The sequence below is a fragment of the Salvelinus sp. IW2-2015 genome, linkage group LG2 (genome assembly GCF_002910315.2).
Source record: "Salvelinus sp. IW2-2015 linkage group LG2, ASM291031v2, whole genome shotgun sequence".
In the NCBI taxonomy this organism is placed as follows: Eukaryota; Metazoa; Chordata; class Actinopteri; order Salmoniformes; family Salmonidae; genus Salvelinus; species Salvelinus sp. IW2-2015.
In genome coordinates, this window is record NC_036839.1 from 10,028,738 (window position 1) to 10,044,384 (window position 15,647).

General features: G+C 43.3%; 1 protein-coding gene across 5 annotated transcripts in view; it reads left to right on the forward strand.

Annotated features, from left to right (window-relative positions):
- Nucleotides 1-15,647, forward strand: part of LOC111974136 (myosin light chain kinase, smooth muscle) — a 96,584-nt gene that overhangs the window by 44,791 nt on the left and 36,146 nt on the right. For all 5 annotated transcript variants that reach the window (XM_024001746.3, XM_024001770.3, XM_024001762.3 and 2 more), the window contains 4 exons: nucleotides 138-709; nucleotides 2,194-2,397; nucleotides 3,480-3,614; nucleotides 7,558-7,710. In XM_024001746.3, the coding sequence (XP_023857514.1) occupies nucleotides 138-709; nucleotides 2,194-2,397; nucleotides 3,480-3,614; nucleotides 7,558-7,710 (1,064 nt within the window). The remainder of the gene's footprint in view (nucleotides 1-137; nucleotides 710-2,193; nucleotides 2,398-3,479; nucleotides 3,615-7,557; nucleotides 7,711-15,647) is intronic.

Consider the following 15,647-nt stretch of genomic DNA (forward strand, 5'->3'; position numbering starts at 1 on the left):
TTCCCTGCATTGTAATATTACTGTGTGATTACATGAGCAATTCCTTTCATGAGATGTATACATTTCCACCAAATAACTCCACAAGAATTTCTCTACAGTTAAATATTCAATCCTTTGACAATGTGTTACCTCTACAGCCTTGGTCCCTCTGCTCTGGTGGCCCCTGTCCCAAAGACAACTGACTCACCCGAAGTCAAGCACACAAGTAACGGCCTGCTCGCTGACCGGCGTTCACCTACCAAGACAGGAGACAGGACTGAGACCAGAGAGAGACTCACCACACTCACCAGGGAGACCAAAGACAGCACAGAGCTGACCAAAGCAACATGGAAGGCCACCATGGCGTCTCCCAAGCCCCCTGCAGACCTGCCGGATGAGGCCCCTAGAAAGCCTGGGGTGGCAACCCCAAAGACTGCCAGCTCCACCACTCTGCAACACCATCTAAGAGGCCAGGGGGCTGCTAGGACCAGCCCAGACCCACACAACATAGCCCCTGAGAGGGATACAAGGGATAGGGTGAAGACCCCCCCAGTGGGAGTCCTGAGCCCCCCACAGCCATCTCCAGAGCCCACTAGAGAGACTAGAAGGCAGGTCAGAGAGAGCAGGTCAGCGAGGGCAGCAGTGACTGCTGGAGCTCCACCAAAATTTGACTCTGTACCTCAGAGCCAGGACACTAAAGAGGGGACCAAAGTCGTATTCAAATGCCAAGGTGATTCAAAACGTCTTATGGTGTATTATATTGAACAAAAATATAAACACAACATGTAAAGTGTTGCTCCCATGTTTCATGACCTGAAATAAAAGGTCCCAGAAATGTTCCTTGTGCACAAACATCTTATTCCTCTAAAATGTGGTGCAGAAATATGTTTACATCCCTGTTAGTGAGCATTTAACCTTTGCCAAGATAATCCATCCACCTGACAGGTGTGGCATATAAAAAAGGTGATTATACAGCATGATCATTACACAGGTGCACCTTGTGCTTGGGACAAATAAAAGGCCACGCTAAAATGTGCAGTTTTGTCACTACACAATGCCACAGATGTCTCAAGTTTAGAGGGAGTGTGCAATTGGCATGCTGACTGTAGGAATGTCCACCAGAGCTGTTGCCAGAGAATATAATGTTAATTTCTCTACCATGAGCCACCTCCAACTTTGTTTTTGAGAATTTGGCAGTACTGTACGTCCAACCAGCCTCACAACCATAGACCAAGTGTAACCACGCCAGCCCAGGACCTCCACATCCGGCTTCTTCACTTGCGGGATGGTCTGAGACCAGCCACCCGGACAGCTGATGAAACTGGGGTTTTGCACAACCGAAGAACTGTCAGAAACCGTCCCAGTGAAGCTCATCTGCATGCTCGTCGTCCTCATCAGGGTCTTGACCTTCAATGGTCACTGTCACACGGTTTCAACTGTACTGGGCAGGTGGCAGACGATTTTCTGATGTCAACGTTGTGAACAGAATGCCCTATGGTGGTGGTGGGGTTATGGTATGGGCAGGCATAAGCCACGAACAACGAAAACAATTGCATTTTATTGATGGCAATTTGAATGCACAGAGATACCGTGAAGTGATCCTGAGGCCCATTGTCATCCCATTCATCCGCCACCTCATGTTTCAGCATGATAATGCACGCCCCGTTGTTGCAAGGATCTGTACATAATTCCTGTAGGCTGAAAATGTCCCAGTTCTTCCATTGCCTGCATACTCACCAGACATGTCAACCGTTGAGCATGTTTGGGATGCTCTGGATCGACGTGTACGACAGCGTGTTCCAGTTCCGCCAATATCCAGCAACTTCACACAGCCATTGAACAGGAGTGGGAAAACATTCCAAAGCCACAATCAACAGCCTGATCAGCGCTATGTGAAGGAGATGTGTCGCTCTGCATGAGGCAAACGGTGGTCACACCAGATACTGACTGGTTTTCTGAACCATGCCCCTACCTTTTTTTGAAGGCATCTGTGACCAACAGATGCATATCTGTATTCCCAGTCATGTGAAATCCATAGATTAGGAATCAATTGATTTCAATTGAGTGATTTCCTTATATGAACCGTAACTCTATAAAATACTGTATGTATTTGTCATGTTTAGATACACATTTTTGCCAATTCACTAACAGTTCTTAGCTACTTTATTATTGCATATTTAACCCATTAGATTGACTGTTAATGTGCTCTTCCAGTCTCAGGTTCTCCCGTGGCTGGCCTGAGCTGGGTTAAAGATGGCTTCCCTTTGAGACCCAGAGCAGGGCTGAGCTTCCAGCAGGATGGCAACACTCACATCCTCACTGTGGACAACGTCCAGAAAAGGGACAGTGGGACGTACGGATGCACCATGACTACTAGCACCGGGAAGGTGTCCTCGACTTGGGACCTCACGGTCAAGAGTAAGTACTTAGCTAGGGTCCCAAATGGCACCCGATTTTCCCCCCAGCATTTCCCAATCCTGGTTCTGGGGACCCCAAGAGGTGCACATTTTTATTTTTGCCCTTGCACCACACATCTGATTAAAATGATCAAAGCTTGATGAGCAGTTGATTATTTTAAATCAGCTGTGTAGTGCTAGGGAAGTAACTAAAATGTGCACCCCTTTGAGTCCCCAGGACCCGTAGGGCTCTGGTCAAAAGTGTTAGGACTTTTTACTATACACATTGTGGCAGGAAATAAAGGAGAACGGGAGAGCAGCGTTGTTGGTTTTAATAGTGTGAACTAAGGCCCTTGTTGTGCAGAATATTTATCGCGTCATCCTTTTCATCTGACAGGTCTACGGTTGAAGGTACAATAGTTTAGACTTAATAGTCTCCGCAGTCTCCAGCTCTGCCTTTTGGGTAAATAAGCGTCTAGTTCATTTCCCCTGGCTGTCTTAATCAAAACACGATAATGATGAAGGCAGGCTAACTGAAGTGAGCACATTTGACTATTTAGTTTTTTGGGCTGAGTTCAACTAAAACGAGACACTGTTGCTATTGGACCTGTCCGAATAAGCTGTCTGCGGTCTTTAACCAAATAAAAGTTGGTTGTTTATTGAATGATAGTCAAAGTGAAACTGTTTTGATATCTGGTTGTCTAGTTGGTGTTTTTGTTTGGATATAATGTACTGGCACCAGTCTACAGTGATTTAATTTAGGGAGAGTCCAGAATTTGTTATCGCTTTTATTTTCAGTTTATTGTGCTTGAGATGAGCAGTCTTTTTGCTGGGAGTGTGTGTCCTCTAGACATGACTGCAACAATTCTTGTCTACCTATGCCCTCTACTGGAGAGAAGGAAAGATTGCATCTGGTCATACACATACACAGTCAGGGTAGGTATTGTTTGCGGCAGGTACTTTAGGCCAAACACTGGGGTAAAGTCTTATGGTGGAAATGGGCCGTTAGACTGACCAGTACCACGCATTTCAAATGTAAGGCTCCAATGTAATACATTTAGGATGTATTCTTAATACTCTGTCTGTGTACTCCATCCCCTGCAGACCCACGGCTGGAGGGCAAGCCCCCTGCGTTCAGCACTGTCCTGAAGGGATGTTCAGTGAGTGAGGGCCAGGACTTCCTTCTGCAGTGTTCAGTGGAGGGGGAGCCTCTACCTAACATCTTCTGGCTCCTAAACGGTGAGAGAGCCCATCCATTAAAACAATTTTATGTTTGACTTAGGAAATAGGTGCCTTGCTCAAGGGCACCACAGACAGATTTTTTTCACCTAATCGGCTCAGGGATTCAAACCAGCAATCTTTCGGTTACTGGCCCAACGCTCTTAAACCGCTAGGCTACCTGCCACCCTGCATCTCCCCCTGCAGTAACTAAGGATGCAAAATTCCAGTAACTTTCCCATAATTTCCAACTGGAATTTCTGGGAAACCTGGGAATTTGGCGAAAATGACCGTAAATGTGCAACCCTAGCAGTAACAGTCACCATTGTCTGGTAGTTAACGTGTATCCATTATACCCACTAGAGGGGGGTGATAATCCTGTTTTTCAATGCTTTGCACCTCATTGGACGGACTGACGAAAATCCCTTCCACTCCTATGAAAAGTGAAGGATGAAGGGAGAAGTGGTAGGAATAACAAAAAGTCCCTGTACTCAGAACCCTCTTGAATAGATCAGCTAGGTAGGGGGGTGTAATTTATTACATGCGTTCCCAAATGGCACCCTATTCCCTATATAGTGCACTATGGGCCCTGGTCAAAAGTAGTGCACTATAAAGGTAATAGGTTGCCCTTTGGGACACCGCCATATTAAGTCTGCTACTGCTTTCCCTCTCAGCATGAGGCCGGCCCATCACAGGACCACCATTTCACAGGTCTGGCTGCTCTGCTGCTGAAGGCTCATGTGTCTCTGTAATATGTCAGATCCCACACAGAGAATGTTTATCTTTTTCATCTTTAACTGCTCAACATATAGAACGTCGGGGGAACCCCCTTGAATGGGCCATTTTGAAGGTCATAACTCCAATGGATTAATGCTATACGGGAGCCTTGGGACGTCCATGTCTCATTGAAGTTAACATTTGAATTGGTTAGGGTTTAGCCTAGGGAGTATGGACGTCCTAAGGATACCGAATATCACTAACCAAAATGAAAGCTTGGCATGACAATTGATCTAGAAGAATTCCAACTGAACACAGTGAACACAATTTTTTTATTATTGTAGCTAGGTTATTTTTATCCTTTCATATTTAATGAAGATGGATCACAATTTGTTAAGTTTGGTTTTGTCTATCACCTGAGCCTAACTTGGCTCACAACATAAGGCTACAGTTCTAAACTCCGTAACTTTCATTTCTAGTCAAAAGTTCAGCTCCTGAACTTGTTTGTAAACTGAGGGTGGAGTGTCTTGGCCAATGTAATTGTTTTGTTTGAGTTGAATTATCCTCGTTAGAAAACATAGCTGAAAAGTTTTAAAGGTCCAATGCAGCCGTTTTTATCTAAATAGCTAATTATTTCTGGGTAACAATTAACTACTTTACTGTACTTAATTGTAAAAAAGAAAAAGAAAAAAGAAACAAAATAGCTTCTTAGCAAAGAGCAATTTCTCAAGCAAGAAATTAGCTAGGACTGTCTGGGAGTGGGGAGGGGAAAATTGAAAACTAGCTGTTATTGGCAGAGAGGTTTGGCACTTTCTTTCTTATTGGTTTATTAACTAATTTACCATGTAGTGATGTCACCAGGCAGGCCAAAGCTCCAACTCAGCAAAACAAGATGTTACAGCTCTCGTTTGTGGTAGGAAGAGTGGACCAAGACGCAGCGTGGAAAGTGTTCATGATTTTTTTTTTTTTTTTAAACACTCAAACAAAATAACCAAAGTCAAAAAACGAAAGCGAACAGTTCTGTCAGGCAAAAAAACACTAAACAGAAAACAAGATCCCACAAAACTCAAAAGGAAAATGACAACTATTATATGATCCCCAATCAGAGACAATGATAGACAGCTGCCTCTGATTGGGAACCATACTCAGCCAAAAACACAAAGAAATAGAAAACAGATTTTCCCACCCGAGTCACACCCTGACCTAACCAAACATAGAGAATAATAAGGATCTCTAAGGTCAGGGCGTGACACAAGATGACATTTCAGGCGGTCTTTTCAAACAGCTCTTTCAGTACACTAGAAAGGCATTATCATTATTTTCACAATTCCACCGTATTATTTCAACCTCATAGTGCTGAAATATAAAACATATGAAAATCACATTTTGTCTGCACTGGGCCTTTAAGAAGCATCTTTAAAATAGAGATTTAATCTTGAAACTCAAATAGAATTGACTTGTTGCCGATTTTAGAGAAGGATCTAACATAGTCTCTGTCCCAAATGGCACCCTATTCCCTTCATAGTATACTACTTTTTGACCAGACCCCTATGGGCCCAGGTCAAAAGTAGTGCACTATATAGAGAGTAGGGTGTCACTTGGGACCTAGCCATAGTTTCCACAAGGCCACTTCTCTTAGTGCTCCAGGTCTGAGCTGTACGGGAACTGTTGATGTTATACTCTGGTCTCTTGAAGACGGATGGACAGTTAATGGCATCACACTTATCTCAGGGAAGAGAAATAGTCCCCGCTCCCAGCAGGGATCCCAGCACCGACCGATTCAGAGCCCTCTGTTCTTTCCGCTGGAAAATACACCCACAGCCATTAAACAAATATGAGGCCTAGGAACCATATAAAGGAAAAACATGCATCGCTGCCTCCTGAAACCTCTTCTGAAATATTACACACAGCCAGACTTGGCAAGTGTTTGTGGTCCAAAAGCAGACATCTGAGACTCTCTCTTTCCAAGACTCTGACCTGTGCAGGGCGATTATGAAATGCCTACCACAAGGACAAAAAAAGGCTCCCCTGGATTTCAAAGTGAATGCCCTTCTTGGGATTGGGTGGTCCAGCACCGGGAGGGAGCAAGAGCCATTTATAATAGCGGTGGTGCATAAATATGGCGTATTGTACATTCCTCTCCGTTACTCTCTTTTTGTGTCGTCATTAGCACAGTATACATGATCTCAATTTGAGCTCCAAGACAATGGCAATTTGTAAAACTCCAAAATGTGATTGTGCCGATTTATTTACTGGTGCATTGAACCATGTTGTGCGCTGTCGTTGCAAAACTCTGTGGCTCGTGCTAAAACAATGACGTCATATCTGTATTCCGACATCTTTATACACCTTCGCCATTGTTGGTGGTAGAGCCTCACAACTCATATATTATTTTACCCCTTTTTCTCCACAATTTTGTGGTATCCAATTGGTAGTTACAGTCCTGTCCCATCACTGCAACTCCCGTACGGACTCGGGAGAGGCGAAGGTCGAGAGCCGTGCGTCCTCCGAAACACAAGCCAGCCAAGCCTCACTGCTTCTTGACACGACGCCAGTTTAACCCGGAAGCCAGCCGCACCAATGTGTCAAAGGAAACGCCATACCGTGTCAGCATGCATTGCGCCCGGCCACAGGAGTCGCTAGTGCGCGATGGGACAGGAACATCCCTGCCGGCAAAACCCTCCCTTAACCCGGACGACGCTGGGCCAATTGTGTGCCTCCCAATTGGTCTCCCGGTCGCAGCCGGCTGCGACAGAGCCTGGACCCGAACCAGGTTCTCTAGTGGCACAACAAGCACTGCGATGCAGTGCCTTAGACCGCTGCGCCACTCGGGAGGCCCATCCAGGATCAATTTAACACAGAGCTAGCTAGCTGCCTGTCTGTGTAAACTCAGGCCTGCAGGGAAAGATCAATACGCATCTGATAAAGAAATATGTTGTGCCATTGTATCAATCAGTTCCAAGTTTTTTTTTTTTACATTAGTGTAGTCTTTTTCTACCACCACACATTTATTTGTTTTATGAGCGATTCCACAGCAAACATTTTCTTTGTTTAATATGAATGAATGAATATTAGTCTCTTGCTCAATTTCTAATAATCTTTCTTCAATCATCTCTCTCCATGTAATACTGCTCTCCTTTACTTTTACACTCTTAGTGTAAGAAACTCTTTTTTTTGCTGTGAGTTGATTGGGTTTAGGTGTTCCTCCTCGAGTGTGACGCATGTTCCTCCCCCCCCCCCCCTCCAGACAAGCCAGTGCCGCATGCCCACTCTGCCTTTGAGAATGGCCTGACCCAACTCACAGTCCAGGGTGCACTGCCAGAGGACGAAGGCCAGTACGCGTGTGTCGCTGAGAACAGCCATGGGAGAGCAGTGTGCACTTCCAGAGTCATCGTCAAAGGTGGGCTTGGGAGCCTCTACAGAGGACGTATGTATCAAGCTTCTCAGAGTGGGTTCAGCCCCCCCCCCCCCCCCGTTCTGTTCATTAAGATCCAAAAGTTCTAACTGATCATAGATCATGACCCTTACTCTGAGACACTAGGTACATACAATACACATTACACTGAGAGTACAAAACATTAGGAACACCTTCCTAATATTGAGTTGCACCCCCTGTTACCCTGAGAACAGCCTCAATTCATCGGGGCATGGACTTTACAAGGTGTCAAAAGCGTTCCTTAGGAATGCTGGCCCATGTTGACTCCGATGCGTCCCACAGTTGTGTCAAGTTGACTGGATGTCCTTTGGTTGGTGGACCATTCTTGATACACACGGGAAACTGTTGAGTATGAAAAGCAGCGTTGCAGTTCTTGACACACTCAAGAACTACCATATCCCGTTCAAAGACACTTAAAATCGTTTGTCTTGCTCATGCACCCTCTGAATGGCACATATACACAATCATGTCTCAAGGCTTAAAAATCCTTCTTTAACCTGTCTACTCCCCTTCATCTACAATGATTTGAAGTGGATTTAACAAGTGACATCAATAAGGGATCATAACTTTCACCTGGATTCACCTGGTCACTCTTTGTCATGGAAAGGGCAGGTGTTCCTAATGTTTTGTACACTCAGTGTACACCACAATGGCTTTGGAAATATTTTTTTTAGGACATGGAAAAAGTCTGCTTTACTAAAATGATGGTCATGTAGGGGAATGCCGACTGAATATTTCAAGTTATTAAAAGAAAATGTACATTTTTGAACATCTGAACACACATGCATGTCGAGCTGACAAATTCTTTAAACATGCTACATATAGAAACATATACTGTATATGTTTAAATATAAATCTATACAGTATCAGTCAAAAGTTTGGACACACCTACTCATTCAAGGGTTTATTTTTATTTTTACTGTTTTCTACATTGTAGAATAATAGTGAAAACTATGACATAACACATATGGAATCATGTAGTAACCAACAAAGTGTTAAACAAATCAAAATATTTGATTTGCCTTGATGACAGCTTTGCACACTTCGCATTCTCTCAACCAGCTTCATGAGGTAGTCATCTGGAATGCATTTCAATTAACCGGTGTGCCTTGCTAAAAGTACATTTGTGGCATTTCTTTCCTTTTTAGTGCGTTTGAGCCAATTAGTAGGGGTGGTATACAGAAGATAGCCCTATTTGGTAAAATTCCAAGTCCATATTATTGCAAGAACAGCTCAAATAAGCAAAGAGAAACGACAGTCCATCATTACTTTAATGCATGAAGGTCAGTCAATCCGGAAAATGTCAAGAACTTTGAAAGTTTATTCAAGTGCAGTCGCACAAATCATCAAGCGCTATGATGAATCTAGCTCGCATGAGGACCGCCACAGGAAAGGAATATCCAGAGTTACCTCTGCTGCAGAGGATAAGTTCATTAGAGTTACTAGCCTCAGAAATCAGCAATTAACTGCACCTCAGATTGCAGCCCAAATAAATGCTTCACAGATTTCAAGTAACAGACACACCTCAACTTAGAGGAGACTGCGTGAATCAGTCCTTCATGGTTGAACTGCTGAAAAGAAACCACTACTAAAGGACACCAATAAGAAGAATAGACTTGCTTGTGCCAAGAAACACGAGTAATGGACATTAGACTGGTGGAATCTGTCCTTTGGTGATGAGTCCAAATTTGTTCCAACCGCCGTGTCTTTGTCAGATGCAGAGTAGGTTAATGGATGATATCTGCATGTGTAGTTCCCACCGTGTAGCATGGAGGAGGAGGTGTGATGGTGTAGGTGTGCTTTGCTGGTGACAATGTCGGTATTTTATTTAGAATTCAAGTCACACTTAACCAGCATGGCTACCACAGCATTCTGCAGCTATTCGCCATCCCATCTGGTTTGCGCTTAGTGGGACTATCAATTGTTTTTCAACAGGACAATGACACCAAACACACCTCCAGGATGTGTAAGGGCTATTTGACCAAGGAGAGTGATGGAGTGTTTCATCAGATGACCTGGCCTCCACAATCCCCCGACCTCAACCCAATTGAGATGGTTTGGGATGAGTTGGACTGCAGAGTGAAGGAAAGCAGCCAACAACTCCTCAGTATATGTGGGAACTCATTCAAGACAGTTTGAAAAACATTCCAGGTGAAGCTGGTTGAGAGAATGCCAAGAGTGTGCAAAGCTGTCAAGGCAAAGAATCTCAAATCTCAAATATATTTTGATTTGTTTAACCTTTTTTGGTTACTACATGATTCCATATGTGTTATTTCATATTTTGGATGTCTTCACTATTATTCTGCAATGTAGAAAATAGTAATAATAAAGAAAAACCCTTGAATGAGTAGGCGTGTCCAAACGTTTGACTGGTACTGTACATAAAATGTATCTCATACGATCAGGCTATTTTAAGTCTTAGCAATCTTTTGGCTGTATTGAGAATGTGCTCAATCCATGAGATAGGAAATATGCTTCTCTTCTCAGAAGAATGAGCATTTGACTGTTTACTAAAGCCCTGAAATGTCTATATTGAGAGTACTTTGAGCCCTTTGATAAGCAGCGCTGCTGCTCAAAGAGAATAGCTATTTTAGGGCTCTGATGTTGCATTTAAGGAAACATCTGCTCTCTCTGTTCCAGCATGCATCTTGTTTACATCCCAAACGGCACCACATTCCCTATATAGTGCACTACTTTTTATCCATGGCCCTGGTCCAAAAGTAGTGCACTGTATAGGGAATAGGGTGCCATTTGGGACATAAACCTTGTCTTTCAGCGCACACAGGGCTTCATGGCAGAGGTTCAGCTTTTTAAAATGAGAAATACCATCATTTTCCCACACATGCACCGTGAGTTCAGCATGCAGCATGAGAGAGAGAGAGAGAGAGGGAAATGCAGCTTGTTTGACTTGCTAGCACACCAACCATCTTGGTCATACATTAAGAACTAATGGTACTCATTCATTTTTAGTAGCAAAGAGTGCTAGAGCAGAGAGAGAGTATAACTTTAAGGACATCCACAATCAGTCTTTTTGGAACCTGTTTGGAAGCACTTTCTATTAAGTCCTTTATAATACACTTATGTTTAACAGTATGACACTGACTGTAAGATTCCATAGTGATCTCTATCTACAGGTTAACCTTCACTTCAATCTGATTAAGAGTCTCTTTCTAAGCCCTGATTTAAAGATGTAACGCTTCATGCAGATGGGCAAGCTGCAAGCCAAGTGGCCGTTGATTTGCATGGCAAGTTGGCATCACACTGAACCTGTGAGAACAAGTAGATGAGTGGATTGGTGCCAGTTTATATGATGCCAGTCTAAGAGGTAGGGTGAGTCTGCTATGTTCAACACAGCTAAGATATTGTAGAAGAACAGCCATGGCAGTGTTAGCTGTAAGTTAAGATCATCATACTGTACATGTACCTACAGTATATGACAGCGGAGGCTGCTGAGGGGAGGACGGCTCATAATAATGGCCGGAATGGAGTGAATGGAATGGTATGTGTTCTTGTGTTAGTTACCATTCCATACACTCCATCCCAGCCATTATTATGAGCCGTCCTCCCCTCAGCAGCCTCCAATGATATATGAATACTGTAAGGTGTAATGGTTTCTTTTTACTATTGAAATGCCTTTGGGAAATGCAAAATGTTTATATTGAGTATTGCATGCCTTAGGATTGGTAGAGGGGCTAGAGGATGTCCCACGCAGTTAGGCTCCCTGCATTATTATTAACTTTTGTTTAAAGTCGGGCCCTTGTGCCATGTGTAAACTGTTATGAGGGCTCCTCAGATTACTGTCGGTCCCAAATGGCACCATATTCCCACTGCTTTTGACCAGGGCTGACGAAAGCTCCCATAGGCTCAGGTCAAAAAGTAGTGTAGTATAAAGGGAATAGGGTGCCATTTGGGACGTAGCCTGAGGCAGCAGTGGAGCAGGGCTTTTTAAGCAGCAGCGCTGATGGAAACATGGTGTAGATGCCTTGGATCTCCCTCTGGCATGCTGGGTATGTATACAGACAGTGGGCTGTGTTTATGACAAGCCCTGTCTTGTAGGGTCCTGACGTCCACAAGGTTAGGGCCACTAGATTTATGAACCTGGGGGTGGGGGAGGGGGTTGACTCTACGTAGAACCAAACGCCATACATGGTGCGTATGAATCAAGGAGCGAGGGCCAAAAAGGTCCCCTTGCTTGCTCTCTCTCTCTCAGGAAGCCCTCCGCAATAGAGAAGTCCCTCGTGAAAATGTGCCTATTTGCTCAGAACAGCTTGTCCTCTTGCTCCCTCTGTCCCCTTTATGTTGATATATGATTTCTTTCTATATCTGTAAATCTGTCCTGTGCTGTGATAATACATGTTTTTATCATTAGATTCAACTTAGCTTTTTACCCCATTATGACTAAAGTATAATGATGAGTCAAGTAATTTGATTTTGAACTCTCATGACTCTTAAAGACCTTGGCAAGAACATCGCCCTCATCCCTCATGTCCTATGGTCATTTTTAATGAGATTATCCAAGTGTTTGCTTTTTCAGGACATGTACCTCACAAGTTTGCCAATAACATCACATCATCAGTCATTTGAAATGTCCAGATCGTCGCTGTGATGTGGTGTTTAGAGCACGGGTCTAAAGGGTGATTGAGCTGTAATTGGAGTACTGTAACGCGTCCGATCAAAAGTAGTGCACTGTATAGGGATTAGGGTGCCTTTTGGGACGCACACCTGGTAACGTTCAGGACATATCTCGTATTCATAGGCCGCATCCCAAATGGCACCCTATTCCTTATTTAGTGTATTACTTTTGACCAGGGCTCTGTTCACAAAGAGTGCACTAAATAGGGAAGATGGTGCCATTTGGGACGCAGAAATAGCATTGCGTTGTGCTCTGGAAACTTCTCCAGATGACAAGTCTGTAGTTATGGATGAAATGCTACTCTGACTTCTGAGGATGACAAAATGTAATCAGAGTAGGAGGAATTCTATCGTAATAATTATTCAATCTGACTCCATAATCGTGTATAAAATGCATAAGGACCTGTGCGTCTCTGACGGGTCTAGCTAGATGGCTAATCGTTGCATCACCAGACTATAATGTGTCTATCTTGTACCGTAATGGAATTAGCAATGTATGGATACTTATGAGCTGTTTCTAGCGATCAAAGTTCTCACATTAATTGAGTGAAGTTTAGAGCAGGGATGTCAAGGTGGAACCCAAGTATACGATGTGTAGTATAATTACAGTACTAGTCCAAAATTTGGACACCTACTCATTCCAGTTTTTTAAATATTTTTTTTACTAGTTTTTACATTGTAGAATAATAGTGAAGGCATCAAAACTATGAATTAACACATGGAATCATGTAGTAACCAAAAAATTGTTAAACAAATCCACATATATTTTAGATTCTTCAAAGTAGCCACCCTTTGCCTTGATGACGGCAGGGTAGCCTAGTGGTTAGAGCGTTGGGCTAGTAACCGAAAGGTTGCAAGTTCAAATCCCCGAGCTGACAAGGTCGTTCTGCCCCCCTGAATTTGTTCTTAACTGACTTGCCTAGTTAAATAAAGGTAAAATTAAAAAATGACAGCTTTGCACACTTGTGGCATTCTCTCAACCAGCATCATGAGGATCACCTGGAATTAATTTCAATTAACAGGTGTGCCAGGTCATTTGTGGAATTTCTTTCCTTCTTAATACGTTTGATCCAATCAGTTTTCTTGTGACAAGGTAGGGGTGGTATATAGAAGATAGGTAAAAGACCAAGTCCATATTATGGCAAGAACAGCTCAAATAAGCAAAGAGAAAAGACGTGACATTTTCCGGATTGACTGACCTTCAAGAACTTTGAAAGTTTCTTCAAGTGCAGTCACAGAAACCATCAAGCGCTATGATGAAACTGGCTCTCATAAGGACCGCCACAGGAAAGGAAGACCCAGAGTTACCTCTGCTGCAGAGGATTAGTTCATTAGAGTTACTAGCCTCAGAAGTCAGCAATTAACTGCACCTCAGATTGCAGCCCAAATAAATGCTTCACAGAGTTCAAGTAACGGACACATCTTAACATCAACTGTTCAGAGGAGACTGCGAGAATCAGGCCAATGGGCATTAAACCTGTGGAAATCTGTCCTTTGGTCTGATGAGTCCAAATGTGAGATTTTGGGTTCTAATCCCCGTGTCTTTGTGAGACGCAGAGTAGGTGAACGGATGATCTCCGCATGTGTGGTTCCCACCGTGAAGCATGGAGGAGGAGGTGTGATGGTGTAAGGGTGTGTAAGGGATATTTGACCAAGGAGAGTGATGGAGTGCTGCATCAGATGACCTGGCATCCACAATCATCCGACCTCAACCCAAGTGAGATGGTTTGGGATGAATTGGACCGCAGAGTGAAGAAAAAGCAGCCAACAAGTGCTTAGCATATGTGGGAAGTCATTCAAGACTGTTGGAAAAGCAGTCTTCATGAAGCATGTTGAGAGAATGCCAATAGTGTGTAAAGCTGTCAAGGCAAAGGGTGGCTACTTTGAAGAATCTCAAATTTACTATATATTTAGATTTTTTGTAACACTTTTGTTTTTGGTTACTACATGATTCCATATGTGTTATTTCATAGTTTTGATGTCTTCACTGTTATTCTACAATGTAGAAAATAGTCAAAATAAAGAAAAACCCATGAATGAGTAGGTGCTGCCAAACTTCTGACTGGTACTGTATATTTATCATTAGTCCAGAACAACAAAACAAAGAATATTACTCTGAATTACAAGGACTACAGTATGAAGCCAATTTAAAAGTGATAAAGATGCATGACAAGTATGCAATAAGAATATAATTATCAAATGTGTACGTGCCATAAGTCTTCAAAGTAACAATGTAGAAAATTGTTTGTCTAACACAGCATACACACCACACTATGGCATAGGCCTACAAAGCATAGCCAGGAGATTTGCAATACAAGTTCTCAATGAATTTAGCAACCCATCAAACCTATATCCTACCTAGGGCGAAATCGATTTCAATTGCCTCCATCGATTAATTAGCATCACTGCTGGCCAGGAAACAATATAACGAAAGGCATAAAACTTCACAATCATTCTCTAAACCTAATCGACACACTCAATCTAAATGATAGGGGCACACATCTGTGCCGCTCCATCTTTGGACTGACCGCCGTCCGGCGACCAGTTTAGTTCAGCAATTCTGTAGAGATAAATCCTTAACAGGTATAGTACATTGAGTCTTAGTCAAATTTGCAGCACTTTAGAGCTACTGAAAGGATCCAAACATGACAATTTAATTCATACAGTTAGATTCATTAGTCAACTCCAGTTTAATCAGTCGTCATGCCTCCGAGGAGTGTGCCAGTGTGGACCTCCGTGGCAATGTCCGGCCCCAGAGAAAGCCACTGGCGAAGATTGTGCTTCACTCCTGTGATGCGTAAAAATATGGCCATCCATCCGGACAGTGCCATAAATCGTGATCAAATCATCCCGCTGTGCCTTGGCGCCGACGTGTCTTCATCACCTCCATCATCGGTCAACCTCTAATTTTTCAACTACAAGTCCATATGAGGATCAGCTGTACACTTGTAACGTTCTGCTCCAGAGCCTCTGAAAGTTTTCAGGCTATACGCTTGGCTTTCAATGTCATTGAGAACACAGTTTTCCACATTCTTTGGCATGGTTTCTTCAGTACTGTAGGTTTCAGATATCCTGGCTGCAGTAGATTGCCAGACAGCTGAGTTATTGATGTAGGAGAGCTCTTGCTCTTGGCCCCAAGGTTCATCTTTATCTGAACGAGCGGAGACTCCCAAGCGATGCGCAGGGCTCCCAAATCAAATCAAAATCGAATGTTATTGGTCACATACACATGGTTAGCAGATGTTATTGTGAGTGTAGCGAAATGCTTA